The sequence below is a fragment of the Danio aesculapii genome, chromosome 9 (assembly GCF_903798145.1).
Source record: "Danio aesculapii chromosome 9, fDanAes4.1, whole genome shotgun sequence".
NCBI lineage: Eukaryota > Metazoa > Chordata > Actinopteri > Cypriniformes > Danionidae > Danio > Danio aesculapii.
In genome coordinates this window covers 39417387-39431235 of record NC_079443.1, presented here as the reverse complement: position 1 = coordinate 39431235, position 13849 = coordinate 39417387, and the positions used below count along the sequence as shown (strand labels likewise).

At 34.2% G+C, this 13849-nt stretch overlaps 1 protein-coding gene across 1 annotated transcript; it reads right to left on the bottom strand.

Annotated features, from left to right (window-relative positions):
* Positions 1-269: 269 nt before the first annotated feature.
* Positions 270-10544, bottom strand: ddx18 (DEAD (Asp-Glu-Ala-Asp) box polypeptide 18). Its single transcript, XM_056465668.1, has 14 exons — positions 10397-10544; positions 9167-9334; positions 8316-8498; positions 6830-6965; positions 6647-6747; positions 6356-6555; positions 5523-5637; positions 3228-3367; positions 2978-3139; positions 2746-2898; positions 2529-2642; positions 1608-1664; positions 1329-1506; positions 270-617 (listed from the first exon to the last, which is right to left on the bottom strand). Exons 1-14 carry the CDS (start codon positions 10506-10508, stop codon positions 472-474), a joined length of 1965 nt encoding a protein of 654 aa, XP_056321643.1. The 5' UTR covers positions 10509-10544; the 3' UTR covers positions 270-471.
* Between the last annotated feature and the right edge of the window lie 3305 nt (positions 10545-13849).

Here is a 13849-nt window from a genome sequence, read left to right as displayed (position 1 = left end):
AACCTCAATGGCAATATCACACCAAAAAGGTGTTAAACTGAACAGGAGTTATTAAACATTATTGCTATAATAACAATACAGTCTACTATGCTGCATATTCCTTTGATTCCGGAAAAAAATGGTTTCATTTCATAAATATGCACCACATTAAAATATTTAGCTGGATTTAATAAACCATTTAACGAGCCAGAGCAAATGCGCAAATTAAAATTCAAAGGCTGATTCAAGGAGTTCATTCACTCCTAGTCATGATTCATGGACAACACGGATACTATTTATAACATACATCTGCATGTTTAATAAGGCCAGTAACAATAGAAATTCAGCATCATATAACAATATAACAGCCTCTGAAAACGGATTTCTGTACAGACATGGAATGCGGACTGATCAGAGCTCCTCTCACACAACTGAGGTAGCCTGACAGTTACTCCATATAAGCTGAAAGAGGTGCATATCTGGAAATTATTCTCAGCGTGAAAACTGTCTGCCGTCTCCCTTGCCTTTGTTGACATGTTTGAAGATCTTGGCCTTGTGGACGTTTTTAGATTTCTGGTATCCGAAGCCGCCGCCTCCACCTCTCTTATGTAGCTTCACTCCTTTACTGCTGTGAACATCTGAGAGTGCAAAACGGTTAAGGAACAAACACTGCAGCTAAATCTAAAACCCTACAATAAATGAACTTTAATGGCTTCATTAAAGTATAAAAGTATGATCTTTAACATTGTTATTCAGCATGGATGCACAGAATTGATAAAAACTGATTTGAAAAATACTTTGAATTCATGTAACCATATTAAACTATTTATTTTTAAATAGTGGTTGTGGATTAACTTGCATGGGTTAATTGTTTACCCAAAGACTAACAATGTGTGCTAGCATAACAGGCAGATCTCACTTAAGTTAAGTTTGCAAAGGTGTTGTGTTAAAAATGTCAAGTTTACCCAATTACTCCAATCAAATAGAGCACTCCTAACTGATACCAATAACAAATAATTCAAACTGTATGTAAATTATACGTTTAAGAAAACAGGGTAAAACTGTGACAAAATTTATTGCTTGTAATGTAATAATGACTAGCAATGCACTTTTTAAAACTATTAAGCTTTTTTTGTGTTGAAAGGCGACAAATGTTGGCTACATATGCAGACAACCTATATTAGTCCATGACATCAACCTAGTTCTAGTAAATCTGAAAATTTTAGTTTCTACCGATGACAGAATCCCAGTTTTTTTTTTTTGACTCTAGTACAGCCATAATTTTCAAAACAAACTCATTATGTTTAAGTTCCACAAGTGAGAGAACTGACACATTGATGGAAGGATACTGAGGTCCACAAAAGGTGGCACTTTAAATCCAAAGGACACTGCCACTTTCGGGAGGTCCAGCGTCTCTACATTATAGATCTGCTTGAGGGAATGAGAATCATAAGCTCTGACGTAGGATTTGTAGGCCTCCTGAGCTGATTTGTGAAGGTAGTAGTTCTTCTCGATCAGTTTATCCAACTGAAAAAGATGAAAGCAGATACCATATTCCAATGAGGAAACTGTTTTACATCAGAGAGGTTAAAGTGTAAAGTTCAATTGAACTGAATATGAATTCTCACCTGAGATTGAATATCTGAGATTTTTGTCCAGGAGAACTCAAACTCACTCAGGGGAACCTGTAGAGAAAAAAACATTTAGTTTAAAGACAAATCTTAATAACAGCTTAATTACTAACATATAAAAAAATATTGAGTATTTCAATGGTGTATTCATACACAAAGCCAGCGCTTGACATTAACACTCGCAAGCCTGACAACTGCGGGTAGATTTCAGCTGTGGCAGGTTAGACAGTCACTCCCACTTGCCACTTTGACTGGTTGAAAATATATTTTAAAAGTAAATTTTTTACATTTTTTTCTACTAGTGGCAGGTGATCTAAAAGTTGATCAAGCCCTGCACAGGGCTATTGGGAAAAAACCTTTAAGATGCCACTTGACAATCCTCTGTTTCTCTGTATTTTATTTGATGACCTTTCTTCCAGTAGTAAAAATGTTGTCATTTAGAGCATTTTATGTTGCACAAAATAAACAAGTGCACGATTTAGATGTCCATTTTCAATTTAAACACTACAAAACCAGTGTTGAAGAAATTAAGGTTTCATGGAACAATCCAGATTTTTTAAAACAAAAAAATACAAGAAACAAAACATCTGCAATGCTGACCAATAATCCATAAAAATGATTCAAGATGAAAACATTTTTATTTGAATTTGGGAACCAGTGGTTTTTGGCCTTTATATTAATAATTATTCATTTATATATTATAATAAATAATTTAACATTAACAACTTTGTTATTTTTTCTCAAACTCATATGTAGTAAATTAAATATTTAAAGAAAAAATATTTACAAGGGGTTTGTTTACATTTTTTTCATAGCTGTAAAAAAAAAAATGACACTGCAGACATTGTTTTTTTTTACCCCTGAACAAAGTAGTATTTTCCAAGTATATATGTGCCTTAATCATGACAAATGTCCTACTTTGGCCTGCTTGAGGAATCGTAAAAAGCCGAGTTCCTCTGGCCTCAGGATCAGCAGTGCATGTCCTCTTCCGTTAATACCACGAGCTGTTCGCCCAACACGATGGATGTACTCCTAAAATATCAACAACAACAACAACAAAAAAAAAAAAGTCACATATAAATCTAAAAAATAAACCCAAGCTTCTTCAGATGAGACCAGGGCCTAAGAGCTGTACCTTAGGATCATCAGGAGGGTCAAACTGAACAATCCAGTCCACCTCTGGGATATCCAGACCTCTGGCAGCCACATCCGTACAGAGGAGAATGCCAGAATCTGCATTACAGAACTGGAAAAATGTTGTGGTTCTCTTTGTCTGTTTCTGCTTCCCCTGTAAAAACAAAACCATCAGCACACTGCATAAACGGTGCTTTACATGCGCGTTTGTGTGTCTATGCTTATTGACTCACGTGAATAGCCATGACGGGCAGATCGATGTAATTGAGCAACTCATAGTGGAACTTCACTGACATGCAAGATGAGAAAAACACCATCAGCTTCTTCTTGCGATTCTTCTTCAGAAACGTAAACAGCAGCAGGAAACGCTTCTCCGAAGGACACACAACATATCCCTACAAATAACACAAGCAAATTAAATTCATTAAGATATTACCCAAACAACACGCGTGAGGAACTGATACTGATAGAGCAGCAGTTTACCTGTTCTAGCCCTTCAACAGTGGCTGTGTCTTTATTATCGTCCACTCCCACATACAGTGGCTCCTTCTTGAGGGAGATTCGTGCAAGATCTTCCACCTTACGAGTCTGTGTTGCTGAAAACAACATGGACTGTCTTTTTTCTGGAGAAGATAAGAAACATTTATCAGTATTGCACCGTAAAGAAAAGACAGTCATTAAGACATTTTCTGTGATCCAATAACAAGTGAGCTGAGACACATTACTGTTTTTACCAGCTATTAACATGCATCTACATACTCTTAATCCACTTGTGTTTAAACATGTGGGAATTAATAAATGAACAAAGTAATGGTTGCATAGCTGTGAATGAAAAAGCAAATAAAAGGATGTGGATGGCAGTTACAATTTTAATCACATTCTGTATATTTTGGTATAACAAAGCTAAGCACAAATGACTTATTTTATACCACATTTCTCAAAATGATAGCTTTTTGAAGTTTCACAGAAGCTTGTTTTTGCTACTGAAACACAAGTAAAAGGTAATAGTTTGTTTACAAATGGTATCATTGTGGCAGCATGAAATTCAGGTGGGCAGAAAGTGAGTCTTCTATACTGGAAACGCTAGCAGAATTTTCATTGTTTATAGTTGTTCATATTTGATCGGACAGAGAAAGACTAAGAGCTTTATAAAGTTCCAAAAGTTGTTGCTCGTAAAGGGGAAGAGTTCAAGAAACTGACTGAAAAACAGTGGAAGTGTGGCCAGAAATATTTTGTCAAATATATCCATCCATGCATATGTACAAACCTTTTTTATGTGATTGTTTGACAGAATTTATACATTTATTTATTGCCAGTCAACTTACAGTTGAAGTCAGAATTATAAGCCCCCCTGTTTATTTTTTCCCAAATTTCTGTTTAACGGAGAGAAGATTTTTTTTCAGCGTATTTCTGAACATAATAGTTTTAATAACTAATTTCTAATAACTGATTTATTTTATCTTTGTCATGATGACAGTAAATAATATTTTACTAGATATTTTTCAAGACACTTCTATACAGCTTAAAGTGACATTTAAAGGCTTAACTAGGTTAACTAGGCAGAATGGGGTAATTAGGCAAGATATTGTATAGACCTCTTTCTTAGAATGCAAAATTACCCATTATGCTTTGCGTGTACGCGCAAGGAGAATGCTAAGAACTTCCGGTTGGCAGCTTTTGCGTATAAACAGTCACATTTGGACAGCTTTGAAATGATAGTTTTGATCTATTTTACCATCTTTGAACTAACACTGTTGTCAATCAGCGCCACCTCCTGGACTGATCATTTAAAAATGCGGTCTAATAGGATGGAAAACAACTGCTGTGAGGCATTTTCCGCAGTTTAACGTTAAATGAAGCTTCGTCATCGCTAAAGTCAACATTTTCTCTTTCTTTCAAATATATAACCAACCCAAACAAATGTAGTTCACCATCATGTTTGACACACACACGTAGCCTGTACTGTCCCACTAATACACTGATTTAATAACTGTGACAAAGTGAAAATAAAATAACAGTGAAATACAAACCGTGGTAAATACAACACATTAAATAAAACATAAACGGCTCACGATTAAAATGAACATGCAAATCAGCCAGCAGAGAATCAGTAACGGACTTTTATTGGTCATTTTAGTAAATTGCATGACTTGCATACCTGTTAAGTTTCATGCCAGTAATCTAGTTAAATCGCAATCTGCCAGTAATCGCAGTGAATTTTTGCATGTGTGTGTTTGTGTGTTTTGAAGAGCCGCTGAGCTAACAGCTGACAGGCCGGGAACACACACACTCAGAAATAAATAAAATTCACACAAAAATATATTCAAAGTTAAATATGATTTTTCAGATCCTTCCTGGTGGTACATTTTTTAAAAATATCCATCAAAGTACTCTCCTTATAAAAATCTTCTCTAATGGTATTCAAACTTTCACATTCCAACAAAATATGTTTCATGGTAAGAGCAGCCTGGCAGTAATTACATTTAGGTGGAGCTTAGTTATTCAGTAAATACAAATGAGTCAACCTAGAATGTCCAATTCGACATCTAGTATAGACAGTTTGATCAAGCCTGGTCTCAAAATTATAATTTGCTAGGTGCCTTTCATTTATTTTGGGATTAATTTCATGTAATCTATTATTTATGCAGTTTTCCCATTCTTTTTGCCATGTTTTGTTTATATACAAATTAATTGTAGGTTTCAAGTCTTCAGGATATATTAATATTAAAAATAAAGAGAATAACAAGATGCAAAGTTAGTTTAATGACTGCTTCTTACTAGGAAGTAGTTTGATGATCTGCTTCAGTTCTTCTTCAAATCCCACCTCCAGAATCCTGTCAGCCTCATCAATGATCAGACACTGAAGGTTTTTAAACATGAAGCCAGGAGTGTTCTGCAGGAGGACAAACAGTGGTCAAGTACACAGTAGAGCTGCATGATTCTGGCTAAAATGAGAATCACAATTTTTTTTGTGCTTAAAATCAAGATCACGATTTTCTCACGATTCTGTAGACGTAAAATAAAGGTTAATGTGAGTAGGCTATTATTATTGTTATTTCTCAAACATATATTGTAAAACAACAATAATATTATGTGTAGGTCTACTGTTGGTTAAAATGCTACATTGGGTATAGACTTGAAATGGTGGACTTGAAGAGACTTTAAAAATGTCCTGGTCATTAATGCACAGAGCACAGTAAAGTGATGACATCAGAATACAACTATTCATAATTCTGATGTTGAATTATTATGTTTGAGACATGTGCTTGCAATCTGTCATTGACAATATTATTAGATCATTTTCTTCTACTGGTAAAATAAAACATTTGTCCTCATCAGGTTTCCTGATATATTCAACATCATTTAAGCTAGAGTGGTTTTTCTGACCCAGTAAACATTTATTCTCATGCACAACACTCTGTTATCGTAATCATAAAATGCGATATGATCATTTAAATGATTAAAAATATTATAGGCTGAATCGTAGAAATGCTGGATTAAGATCGTGTAAGGGGTCAAATCGAGATCACAATTTTTTTTTGATTAATCGTGCAGCTCTAGTACACAGTATAGTCCCATGTGGAAAAGCTGATCACTGTACAGAACCGCACCTGCAGATGATCCAAAAGTCTGCCAGGTGTTGCTACCAAGATATTAACTCCATTAGCGAGTTTCTGGGCTTCAGCAGAGCGATTGCTGCCACCCATGATGAGGCCGTATGTGTGGACGTGATGGGTCATCAGTTCCTTCAGCACACCGTACGTCTGCATGGCCAACTCACGTGTAGGAGACAAAACGATCACTCCAGTGCCTGACAGAAACACACAGACATCTCATATACTTACAGGCTTGACTGGGATCTCCATTATAAAGCATCTCTAAATGTTAGAGAATTCACTTACCATTTCTAGGCATGAATTTCAGTTTGTAGATAAGCTCAATTGAGGGAATCAGGAAAGCCAGAGTTTTACCACTTCCTGTTTTAGCTGCTGCCAACACGTCTCTGATGAAAAGAACAGCGCACATGCTTTAATATGGAAAAACAAACAAATGTTGGAGACATTGTTGATGGATAGCAGACTCACCTCCCCTCTAGCAGAGGGCGTATGGTCTTGTGCTGGATTTCAGTCATGGTGTCAAAGCCCATTTCCTTCACTCCCTTCAGCGTGTTCTCACTGACCACTTCTGACAAGGATGCAAATGACCGGTCCTCAAACGCACCTGAAGAAATCTCCGGTCAATCAACCAATAAACATACTTTTAAAATTGCTATTTTGCATTTCACAAAACCCAAAGGGAAATACAATTGTCTTAAACAGCTAGCTGAATAAAGATAATATAGATTAGATTTTAGATTTTGGGATCTTATTATAATATTATTAGCATGTTTACAGTGAAATTTTGTTAAATGCTCTAATAAAAAAACAAAACAAAAAAAAAAAACATTTCAAATCTGAACTAACAGGCGTATTTCTTCATTTCAGAGTAAATTGTAATTAGTTTTTCAGAGAAAACACACTGCAAATTATACGGCCCAGTTTCATATACCTACAGTAACTTGTCAAATAAATAGTTTACATAAAGAAAAATACAAAAGAATAAGTAACTTCTGTGAATTTAATAGTGCATAAAAAGTTTTAACATCTCTATTACATACATACAACACTTTTTTTGCAAATGTAATGCACCATCAAATTTACAAAGTGTATATTACGTATAATTTGGGTAGCAGCTGTAATAAAACATAAGCCAGAAAAATTGGGCGGTTCGTTCCACTGTGGCGACCCCTGATAAATCAGTAACTAATCCAAAGTGAGATTACACATATGTCCAATGTTTTCATGTGCAAGCCAAAAAAATAACAATCCTAAAAATGGCCAAACTGATTGGACATTACAATATTTTGTCCAGGCAAATGTGTCCAACAACAACAAAACCCCTCACTAGGCATGGGACAATAACAGTTTTCAAGGTATACCGCAGTTTGGAAAAGTCAAGGTCTCAAAACCGCCAAAATTTTCTGTAATACCGTTCCAAAGGCATGAGTGAGATTTTTTTATTTACGCTTTTTACATTTTTAAAAAATTTTTTAGGACAACAGTATCTCCAGCAGAAAAGATATCCAAATATACCGTTTAAATGGTAAAGAAATCTGTTTTTAAAAAAATGTAGACAGAAGTTAAAGATTCATTTTTATTATTTAGCCTGACGTTTACTTTTCCAAAATATGTAAAAGTTTCTCAAAATAAAAGATATTGTGTTCAAAAGGAAAAAGGTTTTAGTTTTTTACCCAGTCATTTAAAAATAATATATTTTAGAGCGGTAATCACAATACCGTGGTACCGTGAAATTTTTATTACATTTACATTTAGCAGACGCTTTTATCCAAAGCGACTTACAAATGAGGACAAGGAAGCAATTTACACAACTATAAGAGCAGCAGTGAACAAGTGCTATATCCAAGGTTATCATACCGTCCGAATCTTATACCGGCCCATGCCTACCCCTCATCATAAACATTTAATTTAGAGTGCATTTAACATAACAAAAGTCAGGTTCAGCCAACTTTACCTGTCAGACCAGAAGGAAGTTGTGGTCCATCTTCATCACTATCCTCCTCAGCCGATCCCTCTTTTTCATTATTTCCATTCTCTGCACACTTCACAGTCTCTGCATTTTCTTCCTCCTCTTGTTCTTCCTCTCCTGCAGATGCTTGTGTTGTCTCTACACCCTGCTTTTTAGCCTTTTTTACACCTAAAGATACATATTGATAACGTTTATTTAAATGTTACAATCAAAATGCAATCAGAGTAGGGCTGCACGATACTGGAAAAATCTGACATTAATATATTTAGTTTTTCTGCAATATTTATTGCGATATAAATACCACTTTACCAGACTTTAATAGCTCTATTTGGAAATAATTCATTCATTTAGTTTAATTATCATGTGCATAAAATTTAATAAACAAATTTCAATCATTTATAAATACAACAGATCAGAGACACAAGTGAAGTAACCAGTGCTTTACAATTTTCTTAGGTCTCCTGATAGCATTCAGCTACAGAAATTGAATAATCAAATGTAAAATAGCACTGGGTAGTCTTCATCATATTAATATTTCTATAGATTTAACCTTCATTTAGTTTCAAAATATAAAAAATTATGGTTTCTTTAATGCTTTATACTCTCCTGAAATCCTCACACAATCACAGGCCTTAAAAAAACATGCAAATGCGAAAACTGAACTCTATTATGGTTATACTTTGCAACTGTGGCTCTTGTGAACGTTGCGATTTCGATGCTAAAACGATATAATGTGCAGCCCTAAATCAGTCACATCTATAGTTACCCATCACAAGCCCATAGTGACCAACACAAACTATACTAAAACATACACAACAGCATTATTAAACACTCACTGGATGTTGTTGATTCTCCTGTAGCATCTAATTTTCGTTTCTTTTTCTTCTTCTTGGGTTTCTGTGAGGTTTCGTTCGCCTCATCTGAGACACTTTGCTGCAGCTCTTCGGTAACTTTTGGAGCAGAATCACTGGCCACATCAGACTCTTCCAAAACATCCTTCACCTCTGCCACATGAGAAACACAGACAGCACATTTCAACAACTTTACCAAAGGGAAAAAGTTATGCAACTACAGTCTATTTCAGAAAGAGCTTTATTGCCAGGTATGTTTGCACATACGAGGAATTTGTTTTAGTGACAGAGCTTCTACAGTGCAACAGAATTACAGAAACAGGACAATAAACAGATAATAAATATATTTAAAATAGAAGTTGTGAATGCAAATACACAAATAGACAAATGTATGTAGAGCTATATTACTGTATACAGCGTTATACATGCAGCTGTTATGTGCAAATTGACATGTAAAGTGTGATGTAAAGTCCAAACTATTCGACTTTGTCTTTGGAGATCGTATTTAGTAGCTGACTGATAGTAGATGACTGATTCAATGATGGAGGTGGAGAACTGTTTCAGCAGCTCCTTTGGGAGGTTAAACTTCCTCAGCTGACGAAGAAAGTACAACCTCTGTTGAACTTTTTTGACAATGGAGTCAATTTGAGTTTATCAGTGAAGTTGTGTATTAAGGTAGTTACAGTTGGTTTAATATTCGCACATTCGTTCAATGAACTTGCGACAATGTGACTTGCTCGTTTACCATGGTACTTAGAATATTCGATGTGAAATCACATGCAAGTATGATAAAAAACAACAGTAGCACTATTTAATCGACTGTGAACAATGAACAACGTTGTACTCTGATAGTCATTGGATGCTATTATAATTTCACCATTTATAATAGGCAAATAAGTTTTCTAAAATTTTATTATTAAGGAAAAAAGTCCAAACGTGTGAATAAAAAACAAACTTTACAGTAATAAAGTGTGTCGGAAATATATTCCTGAAGAAAAACAATAAATCACACAATCACGATTAGAGTAACCATTACTATTAAACAAAACACATAACAAGGGGTTTAAGATTAAGATTCTGGAATAAGATTAAAGAAATCTAATCTAAGAGTAAAATATAAGACAAAACTTAATCAACGCGCTTAAGACCAGCGTGTTTGTTGTATGCCACAGAACACTTACACGGACTTCTTTATGATCAGAGTAAATAAATTACCTTCGCTGTTTTCTACTTCTTCTTTCTGAGATTGCAGCAGTTTACGTTGTTTATTTTTTTCGCTTCGCTTCTGAATTTTCTTGCGAAGAATCTTCATCTGCATGTCCGCCATGGCTGTAGACAAACACGTGTGCGCGTGCTGCGTGGGGTCCTTCACTCTGCAGACTGACTGATATTCTGCCTGACTTAAAATGTTCAAGGCATTTAAAAACAGAAATCGTGCGGCTCAGTTGATGCCAGCAGCGACTTTTACTTTAAATAAAAAACGTTTATTAATTTTTGATCTTAAGAGAAATTAGGCTCGAATTTTGATCATTTATTTACTGTCAGAGATGCGACAGCTGGATTTATGTATTTTTTTCCGTATGGAACACAAACAATAAATAAATGCGCGCCATTCTAACGCTTTTACATTACGTTAACATCTTATATTTCCTACAATAATTAACCGCATTTTTATTTTAGTAAAAGTGTTGTTTTTAGCGCTAAACCTTACATTAATGGGTGTTTATAATTTTTTTTAAACGACATTGTGAAGAAAGAAAACCGGTAACCATTGACTTCCATAGATAATTTACATTTCTTATTTCTTCATGATTTACTAGCTGTTTTCCCTTATAGGAACCAGATAACTCTGGAAAAAAAGAGTAAAATAGAAAAGAGCAATAAATAAATAAATAAAAACATGTTTTGGGAATTTAGAAGCCTTCTTTATTAGTGAGTACTAGCAAAACTAGGTTGCCAAAAGGCTTCAATATATAACTAATAATAACATTTGTCCCTCACAGTAGATATAGCTAAACTAGTATACACCAATGGTATACTACACACACATCTGAAATGTGTAACTACAAAAAAAAAGCATTTCTGCTCTCTAGTGGTGAAATGAAGGAAATATTCTTTCGATATTCACACAGATCGTTGTCATTGGTTGTGGTTTGTTGCCATATTTGTAGTTTTTACTTAGAGCAGGAGTGTGCAAACTCGGTCCTGGAAGTCCAGTGTCCTGAATAGTTTAGCTCCAACACTAATCAAACACACCGAACATGCTAATCAGTGTCTCCAAGATCACCAGAAATCTATAAGCAGGTGAGCTAAACTGTTCAGGACACCGGCCCTCCAGGACCGAGTTTGCCCACCCCAGACTTAGAATGACTTTAATGAAGTCATTTCAAATCTGTGAAAGTTGATTATAAAAATACATAATGTTCTAATCAGCTAAAAAAATTAACAATTTCAGCTGTATTCACTGTAAATATTAGGGTTGCATGATATTGAGAAGAAAATACATGGTGATATTACCTTTTCTGCCATATATATTGCGATATGAAATCTGTTTTACTAGATTATATAGAGAATCTGCATAGAATATAATAAACTAGATAAATAAAAAACAAAGGACACAAAAGAGAAACACATTGTGATTTATAGTTTTTTTTTTTTTACATCTTTAGTAACCAGACATATTGAATAATTAAATGTAAAATCTTTGTTAAAGATAAGATTCTATTGTTTATGGCACCTGCTTGCTTTAAACTTACTCATGTACTGTCTTGGCATTGATTATAATTCTACTATGTATCCTTAATTGTACACACCACACTATTGTAATATTGTTTTGAATTACACCACACTGCTGTTTTTAATTTAATTTATTTTTATTTATTAATTTTTGTTTTATTTTTTTATCTTATAATTTGTATTTATTTATTTTTCTTTTCTATTTTCTCTTTTTGTCCCCTTAAAATAATGTATACTGTTCATGTTCTACTAAGTACTGTGTACATACAACTAATTTAGAAAAATCCAAAAAAAAAAAAAAAAAAAAAAACTTCCTCATGTTAACACAGTAACAGACATAAATACATGCAAATTATGAACTTTAATTCCACAATTTGCAATTAATAAAAACAAAAATACATACATTTCAAATTGTGGCACCCTTGCACTTGATATTGCGCGTCCTGCAATGTGACTATTGCGCATGTCGATGCTGAAACTGTCAGATCTATATTGTGCAGCTCTAGTAAAAATCAAGAGAATAATTAAAAGGTCTGCATTTAAATCTCTGCTTGTGTTGCTAAGCAATTTGTCAGTGGCACACTGAAATAGAGCACAAGAACACAGTGGTGCTGTTCAGTGAACTGTTTTGAAGTGAAGTGTGTTACACACACAAGTTCACTCAGCGGCACTGACCTCATGACTACAGAGGAATTGGAGTCTTTTAAAAAGTCAATAAAAACATTTCACAAGCTGAACCCTCACAAACTGCTGAGACATAATCAGGGTTTCTGCAGGTTTCACCAAGTTAAATTTAAGACTTTTAAAGACATTTTAAAGATCATTATGAATTCAATTTTAGACTTATACACTCTCAGAAAAAAAGGTACGTGAGCTGTCCTGGGGTGGTACCTTTTCAAAAGGTACACATTTGTACTTAAAGGGTTCATATTGGTACCTCAAAAATGTTATTAGAAACACTTTTGTACTTTTTAGGCACCAACATGTACCCTTGAGTTATTAATTTGGACCTTTTAGGTACAAATGTGTACCTTTCGAAAAGGTACCACCCCAGTGACAGCTCGCGTACTTTTATTTCTAAGAGTGTACAGGGCAAAATGCTAAGGATTTTTTATTTTTTTTCGAATATCCCAGTTAGGAAAGATTTTCACCCACCCTATCAAAACATGATTAAAATTTAATACATGTAATAATACAATAATAATAATTTTGTTTGAATATTTTTTTATTAATTTTCAAAGATATTCATTTACAAACCCTATAACCCTTAACGGCAATAGAACAAAACGTAGCTGTCAGTTACTTCAGTCTACAATAATTATAATTTAATAATAAAAACATAAGTCAGGTCAGCATCCTCAGCAGTAAATAAATGGAGATTTTATAAGCGAATGTTACTGTAAGGAAAATAATTAAATGCTATTTTTAAATAAAAAGTTAAAAGTTCCATTGAGGTGGATTGTTGGTGATTGTATGGGTGTTAATGGCCAGCTATACGTAAACAAAGGAAAATTTAGACCTGTTAAAAAAAGATTTAAGACCTACAACACAATATTTCAGTAGATTTAAGACTTTTTAATGCCTAAAATTGACCTTTTGGGATTTATGACATTTTAAGACTTTTTAAGACCCCGTGGATACTCTGATAATATAACCCTGGGAGAAGATTTGTACAATGACAACCAAAAAAAAAAAAATGATGCCAACTTTTATTCTTCATGTGATGGATGTAAACACACGTCTGATAGTGGGTAGGGCTGGGTTATATGGCAAAAATGCAATCTCGATTAAGTATTTTCCATATTGAACAAAAATGATATGTATTTCGATATCAGTTGTTAATGCTTCCATATTTTTAAGAGTATCCCATCAATAAAATGACTGAAGCCACAAAAATTAGAGGGTCCACTCTAATTAAATAGCCTATTTTTA

What these genes read in the sequence shown, in the direction of transcription:
- ddx18 (XM_056465668.1), bottom strand. Translation starts at nt 10,508, where the DNA reads ATGGCGGACATGCAGATGAAGATTCTTCGCAAGAAAATTCAGAAGCGA. An exon ending in GATCATCAAACTACTTCCTA is followed by an intron (nt 3,368 to 5,522) that starts GTAAGAAGCAGT and finishes TATCTTCTCCAG; the next exon opens with AAAAAAGACAGTCCATGTTG. An exon ending in TGCCCGTCATGGCTATTCAC is followed by an intron (nt 2,899 to 2,977) that starts GTGAGTCAATAA and finishes TTGTTTTTACAG; the next exon opens with GGGAAGCAGAAACAGACAAA.